Source organism: Pezoporus wallicus, unplaced genomic scaffold (genome assembly GCF_028554395.1).
Source record: "Pezoporus wallicus isolate ANWC-B61680 ecotype Strahan unplaced genomic scaffold, APGP_CSIRO_Pwel_v1 contig_5485, whole genome shotgun sequence".
Classification (NCBI taxonomy): domain Eukaryota; kingdom Metazoa; phylum Chordata; class Aves; order Psittaciformes; family Psittacidae; genus Pezoporus; species Pezoporus wallicus.
In genome coordinates, this window is record NW_026641550.1 from 5,811,970 (window position 1) to 5,834,227 (window position 22,258).

The 22,258-nt window shown below is 42.7% G+C and overlaps 1 protein-coding gene across 2 annotated transcripts in view; it reads left to right on the forward strand.

Moving 5' to 3' along the window:
- Positions 1-22,258, forward strand: part of JARID2 (jumonji and AT-rich interaction domain containing 2) — a 222,718-nt gene that overhangs the window by 147,025 nt on the left and 53,435 nt on the right. For both annotated transcript variants that reach the window (XM_057424216.1, XM_057424215.1), the window contains exon 4: positions 8,745-8,914. In XM_057424216.1, the coding sequence (XP_057280199.1) occupies positions 8,745-8,914 (170 nt within the window). The remainder of the gene's footprint in view (positions 1-8,744; positions 8,915-22,258) is intronic.

A 22,258-nucleotide genomic window follows, 5' to 3' on the forward strand; every position in this document is an offset into this window, starting at 1 on the left:
AGGACAAAGGAAGGGTGGCACCACCTGTTCCCAGTATTCATAAGGATCTCTTCTGCCATCTATTGCCATGTACAGCTCACCACATGCCTCTATAGAGGAGAAAAAATTCCTGTCCAGTTTCAGGTAGGACAACCCTGGAGAAAGTGGATTTCAAAGAGACAGTGTCTTGCTGAAATAGATTGTCCAGATCTTACACTTACAGAGGAATAAGTCTCTGGACCTGGGTTTATGGACAGTCTGTAGAACAGTTGATACAGTGTGATCTGATGACAAAGGCAGTTAACTGTAGAAAAACACCTTCTTGGGGCTCCATTTATCTGCCATATCCTCATTTGGTCATGCTCCCCCTGCCTCTTCTTCCTGGGCAGCAGCTGATTAAAAAACCTCCTGTACTTGCCGCAGCTGTGTACTTGTACATGGGATGGGTGGAAACTTTTGAAATTTGGTGGTAAATAATGTCCTTAAATCTAGATTAACCTTTCTCCAGCTGCTGGAGTCTGAATCATGGAATCATAGAATACCAACTTGGAAGGGACCTCAGGGATCATCTGGTCCAACCTTAGCTGGGAAAGCATGACCTAGACTAGATGACCCAGCACTCTGTCCAGTGTTGGGGAATCCCCCGCTTCCCTGGGGAGATTATTCCAATTGGCTGATCATCCTCATTGTGAAAACTTTGCATCTAAGCAGAATCTCCCTGGGAGTAACTTGTGCCCATACCCCCTGTTTTCTCTGTGTGACTCCTTGTAAAAAGAGGGTTTCCATCTTCTTTGAGATGCTTGAAGGCAGGTAAGTGGATCTGTATTTGCGGAGTTGTGCCTTGGTAATTTGGGGTCCTGTTTTTGTTTGAGTGTGACAAGAGTTTGCAACCCTGTGTCCGGGGCTGCAGTGACATACATGGCATGCGATAAGCATGGACTGTTCTTTCATCAGATCCAACTAAAATGTGTTGCAGCACTAGGATGGGAGGAGATCCATCCTCCTGGAGAAGGACTGCAAGCTTGACTGGTTACACTTTTGCTTTTTTTGTGTTGTTTTTTGTTCATCTTTGCTTCTGTATATCTTGAGGTCAGTGGAGGGGACTCAAGTTCACGCTGGGAAATCCTACTGCTGCATCAGGGTAGCAGCAAAATTCTCTGACCACCATTGATGTTTTAGGACAAAAATTCAGGGCATTTAGTACCCAGTATGATTCATCCCCTTTGAGGTTATCTAGACCACTGAAACACCTGAACTGCCTGGATCCATAGCTGAAATCTGAATGCAGGTTTAGTTTTCTACAGCTTCTTCTATACCATCTAGAAAGGGCCTCAGTCAAGCAGGCAAGTTCTGCGTCCCTGTGTCATCACGACCACGTGTATATGTCAGGTGGAGTATATATGAAGCTGGAGTTGTCCAGTTTTCCTCCACAGTTAACGTGATGGGGAGTGGTAAACAGTGTCCATCAGCCTTTAACAAATCTTATTTCACCCACGGCTGTCATGTACATGATTTTAACAGCCAACTATTTCGTTTAGTGGGTTTAGTGTCTCTGTTAAACTGCATGAAGTGAGGTGGTTTTGGAGACTGCAGATTTCTGACCATGCTCACTTCTTGTGATTAGTGAGCATGGTCAGGAAAAATAGGTGACCCCAAATTAATGATAATTTGAAGAGTTCTTAGCAAACAAGTTTTAGTTGCAAGCTTTACTTTGAACTTTAAGCATTAAGCATATGGATTAGTTCAATTATCATCCATTAAATGTCATTCCCAAACACCTTTCCATTATTAGCACTGATAGTGACAAGGATTTCCCAGTTGTCCTGTGAAGAATGATATCTCCAGCACCTAATTTTGCATGTTCACATTAGGCCTGCCTAGAAGTGCCTGTCACATGCTTGGTTTTGTTTGAGGTGAAAATTACATACTCAATAATCATCTGATCTCCAGCAGATGCCTGGCTATTAAAACCTATATGACTTTTTGTTGTGGTGGAATTTTCTCTTCCCTCTTTTTTTTCCCTTCCTTTTAATAAGGACAGAACATATCTACAGCCTATCACTTTTCAGGTACAGTTACCTTAATAAACAAAGCTGCACACCCAGATAAATCTTTGCATACAGGCATGTTGTGCGCTAGACCGAGTGTCACGTTGCACAGTGCAGTTAAACCATATGTGTAAATTGTGTGTTGGCTGTCATGAGAACAAAAGATGGTGCACTTCAAACCTGATCTAAATCAGGGGTAGGGACAAGTAAAACTTGGAGATAACTACTTCACCAAGCCAGCAAAATGTCATAGTAGGGAAATTAATAACCCAGGTACATGGCAGAGGGGAAATTAGAACAATATTAGTGCAGAATGTTGAGCACAAAAGCAAATATCAGTGTAGTAGAACGCATGTCCGTGCTAGAGCTTTCCCTGTAATGGGTACTAGCTGCTGATGGATGGGCAGCCATAATGCTCGATTGTGATTTTGTGCAGCTGTATGGGATAGTCGGGTTGAAACAGCAATATGGGAAGTCCCACAGAACTTAGCTCAACTATATCCGTGCAGGGTCAAGCGCACCACGTATACGGTGCACTGAATTTCTGGTGCCCATATTGAGAGGCATAATAGTGGAGATGTGGGAATTGCAAAGCCTAAGTGAGCAACAACAAGAAACCTGAACTTTCCCTGTTTAAAGATCAGTTTTGCTAGGGAATGGCTTCTCAAAAGCCCAACCTTAGGTCAGACTGTAAACAATTCAGTATTCCTGTCTACTCAGTGTTAAGTGGAAACTATTACCAGCTCATCACCAATAATTAGTAGTAGCAATTTTAATGTGATTAAATATCTGCAAATACTTACACTGCAGTTCCTCAGGAGAAGCAACAAAAGCAAAGTATTAAAATACCAATACTGCTTTTAGAAAGATAGATTCATAGAATCATAGAATGATTTGTGTTGGAAGGGACCTTGAAGACCATGTAGTTCCAACCCCCCATGCCATGGGCAGGGACACCTTCCACTAGACCAGGTTGTTCAAGACCCATCCAACCTGGCTTTGAATACTTCCTTTGCTTTAGCTTGCAGACTGCTCATGAGCAGCTTGGAAAGTGAAAAACATACTGCATTCAAAGGGAAATGGGAATTAATTATGAAACTGTGTCAGTCAAGCAGCTTCTTAAACTATGGTTCTGATAGAGTTTGGAAATCTAACTCTAGTGGTGATATCGTAAAGAAAAAGGACATAAACATCAGACTACAGAAAAGCAGGAAACAACAAAGCCAAAAATGAAGTTCAAAGAGTAAGTGAAAGGTTGTAAGACCAAACAGCAACCAAATATTATACTACCTAACAAGCAGGAAGTTTTGTTATAATGGGCAGATTGCTGGAGATTAGAGAATATTTGAAAAACAGGTCTATTTGTAAATCTAATCTCTTCCCAGTTGAGATGTTTGTATCAATACATATATATTATCAATTCAGTTGTGCTTATTGTTCTTTGTGTGTGTTTTCTAGTACATAAGCTTTGCTTTCTTTTAGGAGTTATGGAGTAATAAACTGAAAATAGTCATATTTTTGTACCGATGTACAACTAAATCTTGCGTGCTGATAATTTAATACTTGGTTTGTAGCTAGTGCAGTACACGCTGTTATCTAGAGCATTAACATTCACTAAATTTAACACAGACTATTACTAGCCCAAGCTTTGCTTTGCAAGCAGGAAATCACCTTTGTATAGTAGGTGTTTTCTTCCTAAACATGTCCTTTTCTTCAAACTAAAGGAGTAGTGCTAGGATATTCTATTTTAAAAGATGTTTCTGAAGTATTTTCACTGTAGTGTTTTGGTTATAATGAATGCAATTTGCTTAATATATTCAACTAAAAATAAATTCCAGTCTAAAAAAGCTTCAGAAAGTGTATTTTGCATTGGAGAGAAATGTTTTGTAGTCTATCCTATACATTTGAGGTATTTTTTGTGGCGGAGTTTTAGTCTCTGGCCTGTAATTTGTTGTCTCAGACCTAAACAGTCAGTTCAGTAGAAGAGACGCATTCCAAAACAGTGGAGGTGAGGTTTCCTCAGGCTGAGACTTTTTTGAACTTCATGTTGTAGGTAGGTGTTTAAAGTCTTTCAAAAGCAGTAGAAGGAAAATAACATTCTGTTGGGAGAAGGTGAATTACTGTTTAGTTTAAGTAGTCTGGATGTTTCTGGCTGTGTGTTGAGTGTTTACACGATGTTTTGATGTGGTATTATTTTGAGTTCTTCCATCATCCTTTTCCTTCTTGCAAAGTTTGTGTATTTGCAGGTCTTACATAATGCATACCCTTTTGCTGAGGACAGAGTGAACAATTTATTTTGAGGACACAAAAGGGATTTTTGTTGTTCTTTTTGGCACCTGTGCCAATCTGTCTTCTGTTGCCAAATGCGTGCTAAATAGGTCATTCCAGCAGAAACTGTTGCATTAACAAGCAAAGAATGAAGCCACGCTGGTGGTATTATGTGTCTATAGAATCGTTTAGTTTGGAAAAGGGACCTGTAAGATCGTTGAGTCCAACCATTAACCTGTCTCTGCCAAGTCCACCACTAAACCATGTTCCTAAGTGCCTCATCGATGTGTCTTTTAAATACCTCCAGGGATGGTGATTTGACCACTTCCCTGGGCAGCCTGTTCCAATACTTGACAAACAGTCCTTTTGGTAAAGAAATACTTGCTAATACTCAATCTAAAACTCCCCTGGCACAACTTGATGCCATTTCTTCTTCTCTGTATCACTTGTTACCTTGGAGAAGAGACTGACCCCTGCCTCTCTACAACCTCCTTGGAGGTAGTTGTAGAGAGTGGTAAGGTCCCCCTGAGCTTCTCTTCTCCAGAGTAAACACCCCAGTTCCCTCAGCTGCTTCTCATAAGACTTGTGCTTTACACTCTTCGCAAGCTTTGTGGCCTTTCTTTGGACCTGCTCCTGCATCTCGATGTCTTTCTTGTAGTGAGGGGCCCAGAACTGAACAGAGGATTTGAGGTGCTCTTCCCCAAGCCTGTAGCGTTGCATGGGCCTGACTGAAGTGCAGGGCCTGGCAGTGAGCCTTGTTGGACTGCATGCAACTGGCCTCAGCCCATTGATCCAGCCTGTCCAGATCCCTCTGTGGAACCTTCCTACCCTCAATTAGATCAACACTCCTGCCCAGCTTGGTGCCATCTGCAAACTTACTGAGAGTGCACTCAATCATTGATGAAGATATTAAACAGAACTGTCCCCAATACTGAGTCCTGGGGAACACTATGTGAACAGCTGTCAGCTTGATTTAACTCCATTCTCCGCCGCTCTTTGGACCTGGCCATCCAACCAGTTTTTTACCCAATGAAGAGTACACCCATCCAAGCCATGAGCAGCCAGTTTCTCCAGGAGAATGCTGTGGGAAATGATGTCAAAGGCTTTACTAAAGTCTAGGTATACAACATCACTCACACAAAATGTGTTTCTGAGCATTGATCACTTGCTTACTTATTCTGCCTTGCTCACAAAGGGTGCGTGAGTACAGCAGGCTGCTATGCTTCATCTGGTGTAACTGTAGTGGAGGGAGCGTACCTCTTTTGGCACCAGCTTCACACTTAGATTGGATTAAGTGTAATGTGAAACATACCCGAAATAATTGGTTTTATGCTTCTAGCGGTTTTCATGGGGACATACAAGGTTATTAAGATGCATATGCTCCTTTACAAGGGAACAGTTTTAAGTTGTTGCCCATGTTTTGAAAGGTAAGTGTTTTTCCTTTGCTGGCCCCCTTTTGAAACTGGTCATCTTTACACAGATCTGAAGCAAAGGCTGCTTAAAAGTTTGGCTTTTTAATCCTAACCTTGATGCCTTGTCCCAGTATATTGTAGCTGCAGACTAGCCTGTTTTTTTTCTTATAGCTCACTGTGTACACCCACAGGCATTGAAGCAGAAGCCTGTGGAGCACATGTCTGTCCATGCAAAAGGCAGTAGTTTTTTGCAGAAACTAAAGGAATCTGCAGTTACAAAAGAATGCCTTAATTTACTAGTGCTCATAAATTGAGTGGGTGATACGTATGCCCTGTAACTGCTGAGGTTTTTAATAAAAAAATGGTGTTTCATAAGGAGCAGGCCTGTTTTGGTGCCACTGAGCTCAAACCAAACAAGAGGAAGTACAGCAAACATCCACAGAGGTGTGAGAGAAGCGTCTCGAACACATCTGAACATACAGCATCAAGTCTCCACAGCCTCCCTGGGGAAGCTGCAGACGTTCATGGTTGTAGCCTGGAGTTGGCTGGAGGGGAGATCTGGAGTTTTCACTGTCCTTGCTGAAATGAAGGGCCCCCACTCCATGGGGGGGTATTGAAGACCTGGTGGTGCAGCCAGGCCATGCCAGGCTGTGTGCCCTGTAGGAAGCTGGAAAGCAAAGTGAGCAGGGAAGGCTGGCTAGCAGAGAGTGTATTTTCAAAGATGGACTGAACCGAAAGCTCTTTCAACTCACTAATGCGTTCAAGCCATTTCCTAATCCTCTTTCAGGGCTCTAGGGACCAGTAATAAGGATGGTGCAAGCAGCCCTGGCAAATCCTTGCTGCAAAGGGTTAATTTTGAACCAAGAAACAGGCTTAACCTTTACTTTTGTAAGGGGGGGGGGGGGGCAGGGGGGAGTGTTGGAGGGGTGTGTGGTTGTGGAGTCCTTCCCTATTCTTGTCTTTGATCACATGAGATCACGGCATGTGGTTTCAGAGATGCAGAGAGTGGGTGGTGTGTGGTTTTAACAGCCCAGCTGAGGAAGCACATGGATAGGGAAAAATGGCTGTGTAGTTGAGAGTAGCAGGCAGGGTTAGGGTTGCTTGCTAACCTTTGTGTTTTGGCAAGAGATGGTGTATTTTGTGCAGAACAGAAGCCAACACAAAGCATTTTTCTCCGGCCGCGTGTGTGGTTTTGGTGATAGAAATGTAAATGGTTGAAATTAAAATCCCATTCATCCTGTGCAGGAGTCCTCAGTCTGCTTGAAGGAATAGGGATTTGCAAAGCAATCTAGCAATCTTGAGTGATTTTGGCGATATGCAGGCAGACCTGTACAAGGCCTTCATTCTGGAAAGTTAATTGCTCATAGATATGGAGAAACACGCGTCCAACAGTCTTAGTTCCAATCTAAAAATTACAAGCACAGTGATAAAAATTAACACCACGTTGTATTTGCCATTAAGGAGGTGCAAATAAACAGTAAGAATGGCTGGTGGGTTTTGTCGTTTGGGGAGGTGGGTGTTGAGTAGCAAGGACATGGGCAATTTTATGCAGAGTTTAGGGAGAAAATTGCTGAATGTTACTTCTGTTCTCTATTGTCTTTAGGGGACATTTGTATACTTACACAAACACTGCTGGGATTTTCATTATTTTTTCCCATTTTAGCCACAAAAAGGCAGAATTTTAAAACACAGTAACAAACCTCTTACCCAACTATTTTAGTATCCGTGAAAAAGAAGAGGTTTCTCAATTGTGTGTTTCATCCACTCTGAAGGATAACTGTGCTTTCCTTGAGTCACAACAGCCAAGTTTGCCATGGAGTGACAAGACCTGTTTTTCCTTCAGTGTTATTTGATGCATGTTTCAGTTTGACATTATGTAAATAGTCTGCTATTAGGGAAGAAAATGACATAAAATTGCATCCTTTCTCAATGAGGTTTTAAGTTCTTTCAGTTGCTTCTCTGCCTTTTGAAGCTGTAATAAGGATCATAATTAGAATCCCAGTTGCTTAAGTGAGAAATTAGCATGTTCTTAAATGCTGAGCCAAGCCAGGTTCCCAGCGAGACCCCCTCCGGGTATCTGTCCTGCCCTAAAGCGCTTTCCCTAATACCAATTTGTGTTCTAGACATATTAAAGAAAATCATATTCATTGCCACCTAGCAGTTAATCAGAGCTTTCAGATAGGCTTGAAATGATTTGCTGCCTGACTGCCAAAACCACCTGCATCTGTTCGCTCCCTACAGCCGTACCCAGGCATGCTCTAAAACTTACCAGTCTATCACTCAGTACCAGGACTGAGACAATTCACTCCATGCATGTTCTTCATTCTTAGAGATTTACCACAAATATTACTTAACCCCACTCTGGCCCTCCTTGCTTACAGTCTTCTAGGCTGTGGCCAAGGGAGCAAAAATGTAATGGCTTTTACCTGCTGTTTTCTCTGTCAAAGATATTTTATCTTTCACTAAAGGCTTCAATTTGTTTTTGTAGAACTAGGCACTAACATATATACCTTATCTATTAATATATATCTTAGAATGTAAATAAGATTCTAGCAGATTGGAATAAATTAAATCCTTAATGGGGCTAAAATAAACCTAATTTGTAAATTAATTAAAAACAAGAAGCAAAGAACACTAACACTTAAAAAAAAAGTAGACATTTTCATGGTGCAAAATACAGATTTAATTTCCAAATGAGTGAATGGTAAACTGTAATTGTATGATACACAAGAAAATACTTGGAACATATGAAATAGTAGTCACAGATTTTATAGTCAAGATGTTTTCTTTCTGGTTTTCCAAATTGTCGCATAAGATACCAAAAGGTGAAGCAAATAAAATACTGTCTTTGCAGTTGACCTGGGTACGAATATGATCTTGGTGGGAGATGGATTCAGATCCCTCTCTGTACCCCATCCCTTCCCCTTCCGAATTTTATTTTAATTTTGAATTGTGATTTTTTTTTTTTGTTTATGTTCTGATGTCTCTCCTGCAATATTTGCCTAACATGCTTCTGATATGCTTCTTGTTTCCGCAGGCCAAGGCTGCAAGCACAAAGGAAGTTTGCTCAGTCCCAGCCAAACAGTCCCAGCACAACTCCAATAAAGATAGTGGAGCCGTTGTTACCCCCTCCTGCCACTCAGATTTCTGACCTCTCCAAAAGGAAGCCCAAGACAGAAGATTTTCTCACTTTCCTCTGTCTTCGAGGTAGGAGTCTTGTAGCAGCCTAGTGGGACAGTCTCATTCAAAGCACGAGCCATAGCACCACACACCAAGCAGCAGCTAGACAAATGTGCTGTACTACACTTGAATATACTGTGTGCATTTCAGCTCTCAGCAATTTGACTGTACCTGCAGCAGGAGCATTCAAGTTCATGGTTGTAAAGATCATAAAATGAGGCTGGTAATAGCACAAAGGGAAATATGCGCTTAGCACTCTGTTATTCTGAATGGTTTTTGTCTCTCTCTTAAGTCCTCCCCATCCTCTTTTGTTTTGTCTGACTATAAACTGTGCTTAACTTGCCTGAGTGCTTGTTCCTGCAAAAGGAGAAATCTGGCTGGAAATTCCCCTTCTCTACCTACTCACTGTCCTTAAGGCTTTTCATCTGGCAGTGGGTGGAGGGGTTGCCATTGTTCTTAGCTGGCCTGGGAGCTGGATTGCTCCCATGGTGATGATTAAAACAGGTGAGCTCCTTCACTCTGCAGTGCAGATGAGGCATCTGAAGTTGTACAGCAAGAAACCTGAATTATCTCACAGTAGCAGGTGCCTGAGCCTGGCTGGAGCTGTATAGTGTGTGTCTGTGGTCACTGGAGCGTGTCTGTGAGGCTGCATGTCAGACTTGGGGATCTTAGTGTGAGGTACAGCTGACTGTCCAGATTAAGCTAAAGAAGAAGACCTTCCATGAGTGGTCTTTTTTCTTGGGGCTTTCCATGGCCCTGTGTCCCAAGTCATGTACTGAAGATCACATCTCAGTTTAATCTCCCAGTTGTCGTAATAGCTCTTGTGGTATGTTTCTCTTTCGGGAGGTGCCCCCCATAGCCCTCTTTGCTAGTCACTGCTTCATCCTTGATGTGCTGGAACAATGCCTTTTGTGGTTATTTTGTCCCATTACTTACTGAAAGGGTGTACTTTGTCGCAGAGGGTTTGTCTGCAGAAGTCTTACCTAGTGCATTGAGTCTTTCAAAGCTTGTGTTTGAGTTCCCTTTTCTAGTTCTGTGATCTTTGAGCAACGCTGGTCAACACCACCCATAGCTTCCTGTTGAGGCTTTCTCACCATAAGACAGTATGGTTTGATTTATTTTTTCTTCTTTTCTGTGAGATTTTAGGCTGTGGTAGCGCTAGACTGGTTTATAATTTATCTGTCTTGACTCTCATCCAATATGGAACCTCCATCCTGTTGGGACTTCTGGTAAAGCGGGTGGGTGGAGGGATGGAGCAGGGTGGTTTGCTAGCTTTTGTGTTTGTTTAAAGGATCGTAAGGAGAAGAATCTCTAATGGAGTTTAAGTTGTATCACAGTCCTCTGAAATTTAATCTGTGGAAATGTATTTCTAATTTAGTCTGCTGTGAGATTGATCAGTCTGTTAGTAGCATGTCACTGCTGTGATCTGGGCCAACTGCCACAGTTGTTGATGGGAAAATTCAGATGGTGGGGGTGTGTGTGTCTGTGTGTGAGCACACATGGCTGCATTCACACGCTTGTTTCCTCTGCTTGCTAACTAAGCATGTGTTATTTATATCTTTGAAGGCACTTGCACTTAAAAGCAACCTGTGTGGGGTTGTGACTTGTCCCCGTTTTTATTTCCTACTGTCTCTTGGCATTCTGCTTTAACAATGCAGATGGGAAGCATAGGTACTTTTGTCCTCTTCCAGTACTTCATTCAGAAGGTTGGGATTTTTTTTGGTTTTTCTTTTTATATTTCTTTTTATATTTATTTCTTTTTTTTTATTTTAATCAGTGAGTGTTTAGCTCTTGCACCTGTAATTTTCTTCTTTGTTGTTAATCTGTAGAATAATTGATGTTTTGTACTGTCAATTAAGAACTTGCTATTCATTCCTAATTTCTTCAGTATGCAGGAGTGCTCATATATTTAAGACAACACGTGCATTCAGACGGCAAGTTCCCAATTACAATTATAGTAAAAACCATGAGAGGAATATCTGCTCTGAGTGCCACACATGGCATGTTCTTGGTCTGCTTAAACAGGCTGAAGAAAAGCAGAAAGGGGAAGCTGTCAGCTCTCTGTTTCAGCACCTCCACAAGGTTATTGCTCTGTCACCCCTTTATAAAGCCTGAAAAGAACCAGTAAAATCTGCTATATGGATTCATTTCTGTGGAGGCGCAGGAAGAGTGTCTGTGGCTTGGAGGGAGAAGGAGTGGGGCTGTTGAGATCAATATTAGCATGGTTCTGCCTGCAGTGTCTGGATGGCTTTGTCCTTCAGGAGGTCCTGATTACCTGAGATTATGCCCGTTTGGTCCCCCGGGAGGTTTAGCTTCAGGTAGTTGTCTCTTTTGATGTGCCCATTGGGAAAAGGAGGTGGAAGCTGGTTCTTAATACACTTACAGGGAGTTCCTGTAGCAACCTGCTGGTACACCCAGCTCCAGAAAGGTCCCACAAGTGGCCTTCCAGGGCACCAGCAGGCTCAGTTTGAGGTTGCTCTTCTGGTAGTACCCAGTGAGCTTGGAGAGGAAGGAGCCAGCAGCTTACTTAAACCCTGCATACAGAAGACTTGTGTGATTTTTTGTTGCGTTTTTTTTGTCGTGTTTTTTTTTTTTTTTTTTTGAAGAGGTTTGTTTTGGTTTTGAACCTCTGTGCTATTATTTATTGAAATGCCGAGGGATTCAGAATTGCTTGCATGGTGGGACATGTGGTTGTTCTGACTTCTGTCCAGATGTCTGTCCAGCTGTGGCTGTTTGCACTTCCATGGTGAAATGTGACATACAGTTATATGGAAATAAGAGCACATTCACAGGGTGTAAGTTCAGCACTTTGAAAATTGTTTAGTAGTAAGTGTAGTGGCAATAAGATCCAGGAGAGTAAATCCCTATATCTGTGGGGTTTTGGTTTGGTTTATATTTTTTAAAGTTTGGATTCTCTTCGGTCTTAGTCCTTCAAAACATTCTGATGAAATAGTCCCTGCATTCATAATGAAAGCTTCTCTTCAGCAAGGAAGACTCCTCCAGGACTGGTGGGAAAACAGTTTTGCAATCACGATTCTCTGTCCTTGTTCCACACCCAGCAACAGTGTCAAAGGCACAGTTTAAATTTGTCCTTCAGATTCTTATCTGTTTTTAAATAGAGAGATTTAAAAATCCCATTACCACTACAAGTTCAGGCTTAGGTACTCAGGGGGCGGGAGTATTTTAAGCAGCAGCAGCTGAATTCTGTGAGTGATAGAGCAGTACTGTTGTGACAACGTGGAAGAAAGGCCCTTGACGTGCATAAGGTTCCATACTTAGGAAAGAAGTCCCGTTTAGATGGCCTTCTGCTAAATGCCAAAAAATCTAATGATTCAAATCACTTGAATTCTTTATTTTTAGCATCCTGTTATTTCAAAGGGAGATAATTTAACCAAGATGACCTGCTTGGTTTCATTATGCAGACTACTAGGGACTTTAGACATATTTTTAATTAGTTTGTTTTTTGAACTCTTTGATTTGATAATACAGTGTACTAATTACTTCTTAAAAGGTAAGCAGAGCAGAATGAAAAAGCTGTAATGGCTGATGAATATCTGAGAACCCTGGAGTACCTCTAACTGACTGCACTTGGCAAGGGCTCCCTGTCTTTCTATTATTCTAAAATTATTTTCCTTTATTTATTTATTTATGTATTTATTTTAATTACTAGTATATTGTGACCCAGAATTTCGGAGACAAGGAAGAGAGTAGGGCAGGTATCTCTGAAGTGTTTGTCTGCAGCATTCTTATCTTTAAATAGGTTCTTTGAAGGAGCCTGGATGTCCTTTGCTGGAGCATAATTGGTATCTTTCAGCAGCATGTGTAGACATAAGTGTGTCATCTCTATGCAGCTGTACAGCGTCTTTCACTTTTGCTATATTTTCTGCCTCTGATCAAATTTTTTGTTAACAGCTTACGTTACAGAGGATTAAGTTAACTTTACTCTCTGTAATTATTTACAGGTTAAAAAAATTGCAGGGAGAATAATACAGGGCTAAAGGGGGAAGGAGAAACAACTCCCTAGTAAGCAATAGATCTTTGGCAAAAGGTGATAACAGGAAAGCTATGCTTAGGAGCCTGCATTTTAAGATGTTTTCCCATGATCAATCTTCTTATTAAGCTGGGCCTGTGGGAGATGCATGCTAGAGAATTTCAGGGATTCCTAAATAAAGATGGTTTAATTGAGATCTCACAAATTGAGTTTTCAGGCTCTTCTAACAACTGTTCTGTAAAACGTGTGAATGTTCATTGTCTTTGAGTACTGCAAGGACTTAATAGTGTTTTGATGGTTTATCAGAATTGAGCAAAACCAAAATAGAAAATCTCACTATAGCATGTTTTTCTGAACTTGAGTAGCTTCTAAATCTCAGTGCCCCAGTTCTCTTGCAGCTTTCTCTTAAACAGGTTTTGGATTTTTGTTTTTAAACACCTTGTTTGGGTGGTAGGCTTGGGGGCTTTTGAACCCAGGCTTCTCTCTTGAGTCTTAGTAGGAGAGGTTGCCTGTACCATTAGATACTTGCAGAGGATTTCCATTACAGCAGGAGAGCCCCCCCCAAATCAGAAAGTGGGAGCTCTTAATTTTAGGCATGGTAGAAAACAACTGTTAATTTGCCTAGTTTTTGACAAGGCAGAAGATACGGTTGTCTGGTAGTTCAGTATCAATAAGTACCCTGACTTAGAGAGCCAGTGACTGCATCAGTCACATCCTTGAAGCACCAGCCTTCCAAGGGAGCACATTTCCACTGGGAAACATGCTCACCAGATCAGAGTAAGCACATTGGATAACACAGCAACTTGATTAGGCTGGAAGCAAAGCAGTGAAATGATGACACTGTTCAAAAATGTGAGCTGCTGTGCAGCCTGGGTTAGTTTTTAGAATTCTAAAATAATATTAAAACGTGCAGATGTACAATCATTTGTTTAAAATACTGGAAGAAGACTTTTTATCAGTTCTGTTGTTGATCATTTGATATTTGAGACTGACATTTTAGGATGGATTAAAAACACAAGAATAAGTTCCGAGGGTATTTAGTCTTAATTGCTCAAACGTTTAATAAAAATACATTTGCATTTCATAACTGTAGTCTCACAATTTCAAAGTTCTTTAAAGTTAGGAGTAACATTGCTGTGTAAAGTAAGAGGTATTTCTCATATGTGCAACTGCTCAGTCCACCTGTGGAATATGCTGCTTACGTCTGGTAACTAACTCTCATGGTGGTTTAGAACAAGAGTAATATAATCATTGTTGGTGGGGAGAAGTGAATATGCGGGCTCACAGTGAACAGAACAGCACGTGTAGGAAGTCTGCAGAGAGAGCCTGGCAATCACTACCATAGTATTATTCCTTCCCAGGGGATTGGAGTGCTTCTTGAGGTCTGTCCTTCCAGGCATGCAGTGAAGCATGTGTCTTCCCATCAGTGTGTGCCTATTGGGAGATTTAAGAGGTGGAGAGAGCTGCTGAGTGCAAGATAGAGTAGCCTGCATGTAGTACTACAGCTGAATGAAAGTACTTTCTCCTTGCTCTTCCCGTTTTGGGGCCCCTTGCTTCTGTCTGTTAATGATTCCAGTATCTAACTCTGCAAAAAGCCATGGGATGAAATTAACTCATTGAAACAGGAGGCTTGCAGTTCAGCCTTTATACTTGCCACAGACTTACTCAGAGTCCCTCAGTGAGCTGCTTAGTTTTTCTGTAGAATGAGGATAAACATTTAACTCTGTATATAGGTATTGGCATAGTTGGATACGGATTATGGATAAGATACTGGCATAAAATCATGAGTGCTGCGATAGCAGCAGTAACACTTCAGAATATTGCTGCCCACAGTTTTTGGTGCCCAGGTGGGCCATGTAAAGGCAATGGGCAAAGGCAATTCCTGCCCTTCCTCACAGCCAGAAGCATTTGGGCCTCCTTTTGTAAACCTGTGAATCTTCCATAGGTTCAGTGCTCCCTAAAAGGCATATTTTGTGACACAGGTGGGCCTCAGGATCTCTTGGGTATAAAACAGCCTGGTAGCCTTTTGGAATGGCAGTGCAGTGGTTTCAGACTTGCGGGGAACATGAAATTGGTGGTTGGAGTGTATGTGGGAAGGGTTGGTTTTGAGGTTCACTGCCAAATCTAGCCAGGTTAGTGAAGGTATAATGCTTTCAGGCTGCCAGATATGAATTCTAGATGTGAGAAGCACTTTACTTTTTTTTTAATTTTCAGTGGACTCTGGTGTGTGTTTTGTAGACTTTGGAAAGTGAACATTTTTTTCCTGGGAACACACATATTTCCCCGTCTTTACTCCATTTCCCTGGAAAAGGAACAATTTCCTTTCCTTTTTGGTTTTAGCTCTACTGCTTTGAAGAATGAACCATGAAGAAAATGGGGTTTACGCCACTGCACTGGCTGATAAGTTATCCAAAACACTAAGCATCTTGTGATTTGTACAATGACAGAGGAAGGGAGAGTTGGGGAATTGGTGTGTTTCTGAGCTCTGTTTCATTTTTTGTATTTGGAATGGCCTTCCTCCTACCTCTTGGTCAGGCACCAGGGAGCTCCCTCTGCAACCTTCCTTGCAGGTGGAGTCACACAAGTGAGGTACAGTTGCGCTTTCCTATATAGTTTATGCAGTTCATTCTCATCCAGCCTTGCTCCGTAAAACTTCCATGAAGTGTGGGCATAAATTGCGTTTATATGCACTTCAGGGATTTGTTGCTGCCCTGCCAAAGCATAATGAGTAGGACATCTAATAAATGAGAAGCAGGCCCTAAATTATAAATACTGAGATGCCAGTATGTTGGGAGCATCTGGGGAAGCAAGGTTTTTCCACCTGCATACAGCCCCAAAATGGGGCCGTGTGTCAGAGAAGTTGCCAAACCTCTGGATGCAGCTCATTGTAGGTCTTGGCATGCTGCAAGTTTATTAGGGCAGGCTTAAGTACCACATACCTTGACCTGCCTTGTGCTTAAATCATTCTGATGTCTTAAATTGTATTAAGATTTTTCCAAAGCACATCTGGGTTATGTTTAATTGTTAGCAGGAAAAAAAAAAACAGAGAGGAACTAGAGGGGGAATTGGTGTAAATAATTTATGGGGAAGAATCCTCCAATTTTGTAGAAACCACAGCCCAAATTACAGAGAAGGCTCTTGGATTGAGATGATTTTTGTTGTGGTTGTAACATACCAGGGTTTGAATCCTGTCCAGATGAAAACATTTGGTTTGTACTTCAGTAAATATTGCAGAAACACTGCCAGCTAATTCTGAAGAGTAATGAAATAGTGCTCTTGGCAAAGCGCATGCACTTTCCATACTTCTGATTCCACTCTTCAGATCTAAATTCAAAGGTTTTTAAATATGTTTAGCTAGGCCAAGACAAAAGTTAATGTAATTTAATGAGAAACAAAACATACTGTAATTTAGGAGGGAAAACTACACATTTGTCAAATAAAATTTAATAACCTCATTAATCAAATAAAATAGCCGAATAAGAGTATAGCTTATTCTATTAATCAGGCACTTGCTGTTGAGGTCAACGCATCTGTATGTACAGGTTGTGTAAGCATCAGTTCTTCCTTCTGTTAGTAGCAAGCCTGGATTTTGCATGCAAAGGGTATGATCTTTCTGAGAAGACTGCAAAAAGCAGCACTGTGGCTTAAAAACCCATACTTTACCTTGTACTTATTGTTGTATAAGCATCAAATTATTATACAGAGGACATAAAATACATTTGTCATCCTTTCATATGCATTAGGCAACACTTGTGTGTAGTTGTGGTAATTGTTTTTCCTATATAGTTAGGTTTTCTTTTGTGTTGCTCTCACAATAGGAGAGAAGGCAAAAATACTCGAGAGAATTTCAATAATGAAACTGCAGATACTGATGGAAACAGTTGCCAAATGTACTTCAAGCCTCATTTTTAAAAGAGCTGAGTATCCTCCCATCTTATAATATTTCATAGCTTATTGTAGCCATGATGAGTGAATTAAAAAAAGACAATTACATTAATGATTTTCTCAAAAATTGCCGTGCACAGTGTATCTGACCCCAGAAGCAGTAACTCCTGCTCTGCCGCTGGTGAGGAGAGGGTACCTGGGGTTCTGTTAGTTGCCTGAGCTTTCTGCCTGGCTTGCAGTCCTTTAGGCAGCCATGGCAATTTGTTAGGCTTTCCAAATTGCATGATGAGGGCCAGTTTTGGGAATTTGGGCTTTCCACAGTGATTTGGAGGATGTGGAGGGGGCTGGGAAGTTCCCTTTGGGTTGTTGCCTGGCCTTGGCCATACCTTTTTTCCTCTTGACTGTGAGTTAACAGTGAGTTTTAAGCAGGAAAAGGTGAGTGGCACATGTTCAGATCAGGGCATGGTCAATCAAGCAGGTCAACAGCACTATCAGACACATACTGCTGTTAAAGCTGATCAGTACAGGGTATCCTTTCTGCTTTACTGAGTTTCTTACCATGTAATGTCAGTAATTCCTTCAGTATAGTCCTTCTATTGCTCCTGCAGCTTGTGTCCATCTGCTAACTTACCTCTTGCCACTCGCCTCTTTTTCCAGCCCCAGTTTATCTGAGTCTTTCCCTTCTTCCCTGCTGCTCCTGCATGCCCTTTCTTTCAGTTTACTACTTCTGCCGTAGCTTCTTCTTCCTTCCCATCATGTTGCAAATGCCTTATCCAGTTCTCTGGTGATGGCCCATCCTTTTCTGCAAATATTGATGCAAAACAAAACAGCTGTCTTGAGTTGGGAAGGAAGGGCATTTAGGAAGTGTGTGCCTAGACATTGTCAGGACAGAATGTAAAATGTGCAGCTTCTACATGAGATTGGAAACATACCGTGTTTCATGTTTTGTTTAATAACATAAAGTGATATATTAAGCCACACATTCAATAAGAAAAAGTGTGCATAGAAATTTTCCAAATCTTTACTTGAGACCTTGTAACATTACATTACAGCTACAGCATTTATTAATGGACTTTAATTTCCTTAGTCTGGGATTTTAATCTGAGTCAGTCCCCTGATTTGATTCACCACATGGCCCCACAAAAAAATTATACTGCCACAGTCGAGGTGGTGGCACAGAAGTAAGAACAAAAGGCCAGATGGAGGTAGATGCTCTGTAAACCATTTTGGATGCCAAGAAAAATGTGCACACAGCCACAGACAGCCTGGATGGTTCCTTGTATGAAATGTCTTTAAGTGGTGGGAAGGCAAATTTATTTTCTGGATTACCATCAGATTTGCTGAGTGAGCAGATTTTTCAGGCACCTGCTGATGGGGCGCAGGGTGGGTTTCTTAATGTGGAGGGCTGCTCGCACCCTTTGCCCAGGTGCTTGAGACTGCTTCCCTCCTTAACCCGCGGCAGTGGCCATGGCAGCAGCTGCCTGCACAACTTGGGGGCTCCTGGCATAAAAGGAGACTTGTAAAATTCAGTCCAGCCACAAACTCTTGTAACTCTTCTCACAGATTTTTCTGCTGTTTTCTTGAGGACGGAAAGTGAGGAAGGGGGCAATTGCATACCTAGAGTGCTGAGACTTTGTATGCACCACCTCCCAGGCACAGATGTTGCCCTCTATCTGAAGCACTGCAGTTCTTCTCTTTTGCTGTTGGTTACCAATTAAATTCTAATGTTGCTCTTGTTGCGAGAGGAAGAGGTAGGATGATTGCACATCTTTACTCTTGTTGTCTGGCTGGTAAAATATGTGCAACAATGAACTGGAATAGTTGCCTCATGGGTTTCTGTTGCTCAGTGTGTCCAGGCAAAGACAAAAATGTGCAGAATAGTGTATTGTACATTAAAAAAAAAATCAAGCAAGCATCTACAACTTTGTTCTGTAAATGTGTGTGTATGTATGCATCTGGTGAACCTGCAGTTTTGCTTATTCTCATAACATTTTGGAGGGGTTTTGTCATCTTGCTATAATCCATCATTTCCATGATAAGTATCTGTTATACATGTGTCATGGTTTAACCCTAACCAGCAACAAAGCACCACACAGCTGTTCACTCACCCCTCTCCCCCAGTGGGATGAGGAAGAGAACTGGAAAAATAAAGTGTGAAAACTCGTGGGTTGAGGTAAAGACAGTTTAATAGGTAAAGCAGAAGCTGTGTGCAGAAGCTGCATGTGCAAGCAGAGCAAACCAGAGAATTCATTCACCACTTCCCATTGACTGGCAGGTGTTCAGCCATCTCCGGGAAAGCAGGTCTCCATCGTACCTAACAGTTACTTGGATAGGCAAACACCATCACTCAAAATGTTCTTGCTTCCTCCCTTTTCCACCAGTTTCATATGCTGAGCATGACATCGTATGGTATGAAATATCCCTTGGGACAGTTGGAGTCAGCTGTACCTCTGTGTCCCCTCCTGACTTATTGTGCATCCCCAGCAAGGGCAATATATTTTGTTAGACCAAGTGATAACGGCTGGAAAAACCAAAGCAGCTCTTGAGCACACATTCTTCTCTGCATCTCCAGTAGTCTTAGACATTCGTGGCTATAGTAACACTGCTTAGTATTGTTTATATGAATCAGCCGCTTTGAGTAACAAATGGGATCCACTGTAAGGTGGGGCAGAAATCTTTATTATAATAAAGGGGATGTTCACCTAGCTTCTACTCATAATGATGCATCTTCACTTGTACAAACTTTATTAGTTCTTCAGTCATGAGAAGTCTCAGTTTTATTCCCTTAAGAAGAGTTTTGGGGGATTCTCTTAGTTTTTTGGTGGGTGTAAACCACCACTGCATGTCAGTTGCTCACACTTAATGCATGTTAGGTGTTGCCTAATCAATGTAATTGTAATTTTTTTTAGCTTGAATGAAATCACAGTGTACTTCCAGGCTTGTCTCTCCTTCATAGAATCATAGAATCATAGAATAGTTAGGGTTGGAAAGGACCTTAAGATATCGAGTTCCAACCCTGCTGCCGTGGGCAGGGACACCTTGCGCTAAATCATATCACCCAAGGCTCTGTCCAACCTGGTCTTGAACACTGCCAGGGATGGAGCATTCACAACCTCCCTGGGCACCCATTCCAGTGCCTCACCACCCTAACAGGAAAGAATTTCCTTCTTATATCCAATCTAAACTTCCCCTGTTTAAGTTTTAACCCGTTACCCTTTGTCCTATCACTACAGTCTCTAATGAAGAGTCCCTCTGCAGCATCCCTATAGGCCCCCTTCAGATACTGGAAGGCTGCTATGAGGTCTCCACGCAGCCTTCTCTTCTCCAGGCTGAGCAGCCCCAACTTCCTCAGCCTGTCTTCATACGGGAGGTGCTCCAGTCCCCTGATCATCCTCGTGGCCCTTTTCTGGACTTGTTCCAACAGTTCCATGTCCTTTTTATGTTGAGGACACCAGAGATGCACACAATACTCCAGATGAGGTCTCACAAAAGCAGAGTAGAGGGGCAGGATCACCTCCTTTGACCTGCTGGTCACGCTCCTTTTGATGCAGCCCAGAATACGGTTGGCTTTCTGGGCTTCGAGCACACACTGAAGCTGGCTCATGTTCATTTTCTCATCAGCCAACGCCTCCAAGTCCTTCTCCGCAGGGCTGCTCTGAATCTCTTCTCTGCCCAACCTGTAGCTGTGCCTGGGATTGCTCTGACCCATCGAAGCGGGATGGGGTTGTAGCTGGGCTTGCCCCAGTGGGGCAGCACTCCAGAATTGATGAAGACTGGGAGGCCTCCTATAATCCTAGGGTGAAATCGGTGTGCTCAGCTCGCTCCCTGGAATGTCTGTACACCAATGCGCGCAGCATGGGAAATAAGCAGGAGGAGTTGGAAACCTGTGTTAAGTCAGGAGATTATGATCTGGTGGCAATTACAGAGACGTGGTGAGACAGCTCACATGTCTGGAATATAGTCATGGAGGGCTGTGTCCTTTTCAGGAAAGACAGGCCAGCCAGGAGGGGTGGTGGGGTTGCTCTTTATGTACGGGAGCAACTACAATGCACCGAGTTCTGTCCAGGGACAGATGACAAGCGAGTTGAGAGTCTGTGGGTGAGAATTAAGGGGCAGGCTGGCAGGAGAGATACTGTTGTGGGTGTCTGTTACAGACCACCAGATCAGGGTGAGGAAGTTGACGAGGCCTTCTACAGGCAGCTGAGGCCTCACAGTCACAGGCCGTGGTCGTCGTGGGGGATTTTAACTTCCCTGATGTTTGCTGGAAGGACCACTTAGCAACCCAGCCACAGTCCAGGAGGTTCCTCCAGTGTATGGATGATAACTTCTTCATGCAAATGGTGGATGGAGCCAACCAGGAGAGGCGCACTGCTGTATCTCATCCTCACTAACAAGGAGGGTCTGGTCAAAGCAGTAAGGGTTGAGGGCTGCCTTGGTTGCAGCGACCACGAGATGGTGGAGTTCAGGATCTTGTGTGGTAGTAGGACTAGTAGAATAGCAAGTAGAATTGCAACCCTGGACTTTAGCAGGGCAAACTTTGGCCTTTTCAAGCAATTGCTAGGGGAAATCCCATGGGCAAGGCTGTTTGAAGGTAAAGGGGCCCAAGATAGTTGGTTGGCATTCAAGGATTGCTTTTTCCAAGCTCAAGATCGGAGCATCCCGACACGTAGGAAGTCAAGGAAGAGGGCCAGGAGACCTGTGTGGCTAAATAGGGAATTGCTGGGTATGCTCAAGTGGAAGAGGAGAGTTTACAGGTCATGGAAGGAGGGACTGGCCACTTGGGAGGAATATAAGGCTGCTGCTAGAGGATGTAAGAAGGCAGCTAGGATGACTAAGGCCTCGTTAGAATTAAACCTGTCGAGAAGGGTCAAGGACAGCAAAAAGAGCTTTTTCAAATACATGGCAGATAAAACTAACACCAGAGGCAATGTAGGCCCACTGATGAACGGGATGGGTGCCCTGGTGACAGAAGATACAGAGATGGCAGAGTTACTGAATGCCTTCTTTGTCTCTGTCTACTCTGCTGCAGGCAGTCCTGAAGAGCTCTGTACCCCTGAGACCTTAGATGAAGTCAGGTCGACGGAGCGGTTTGCCTTAGTCGATGAGGAATGGGTTAGAGACCGGTTGAGCAATCTGGACATCCATAAATCCATGGGTCCAGATGGGATGCACCCACGGGTGCTGAGGGAACTGGCGGAAGTCATTGCTAGACCACTCTCCATCATCTTTACCAAGTCTTGGGAAACGGGAGAGGTGCCTGAGGACTGGAGGAAAGCAAATGTCACTCCGGTCTTCAAAAAGGGCAAGAAGGAGGATCCGGGTAACTATAGACCAGTCAGCCTCACCTCCATCCCTGGGAAAGTGATGGAACACCTTATCCTTGGTGCCATCTTAAGGCATATCAAGGATAAGAGGGTTATGAGGGGCAGTCAACATGGCTTCACCAAGGGGAAATCATGTTTGACCAATCTCTTAGCCTTTTATGAGGAAATAAC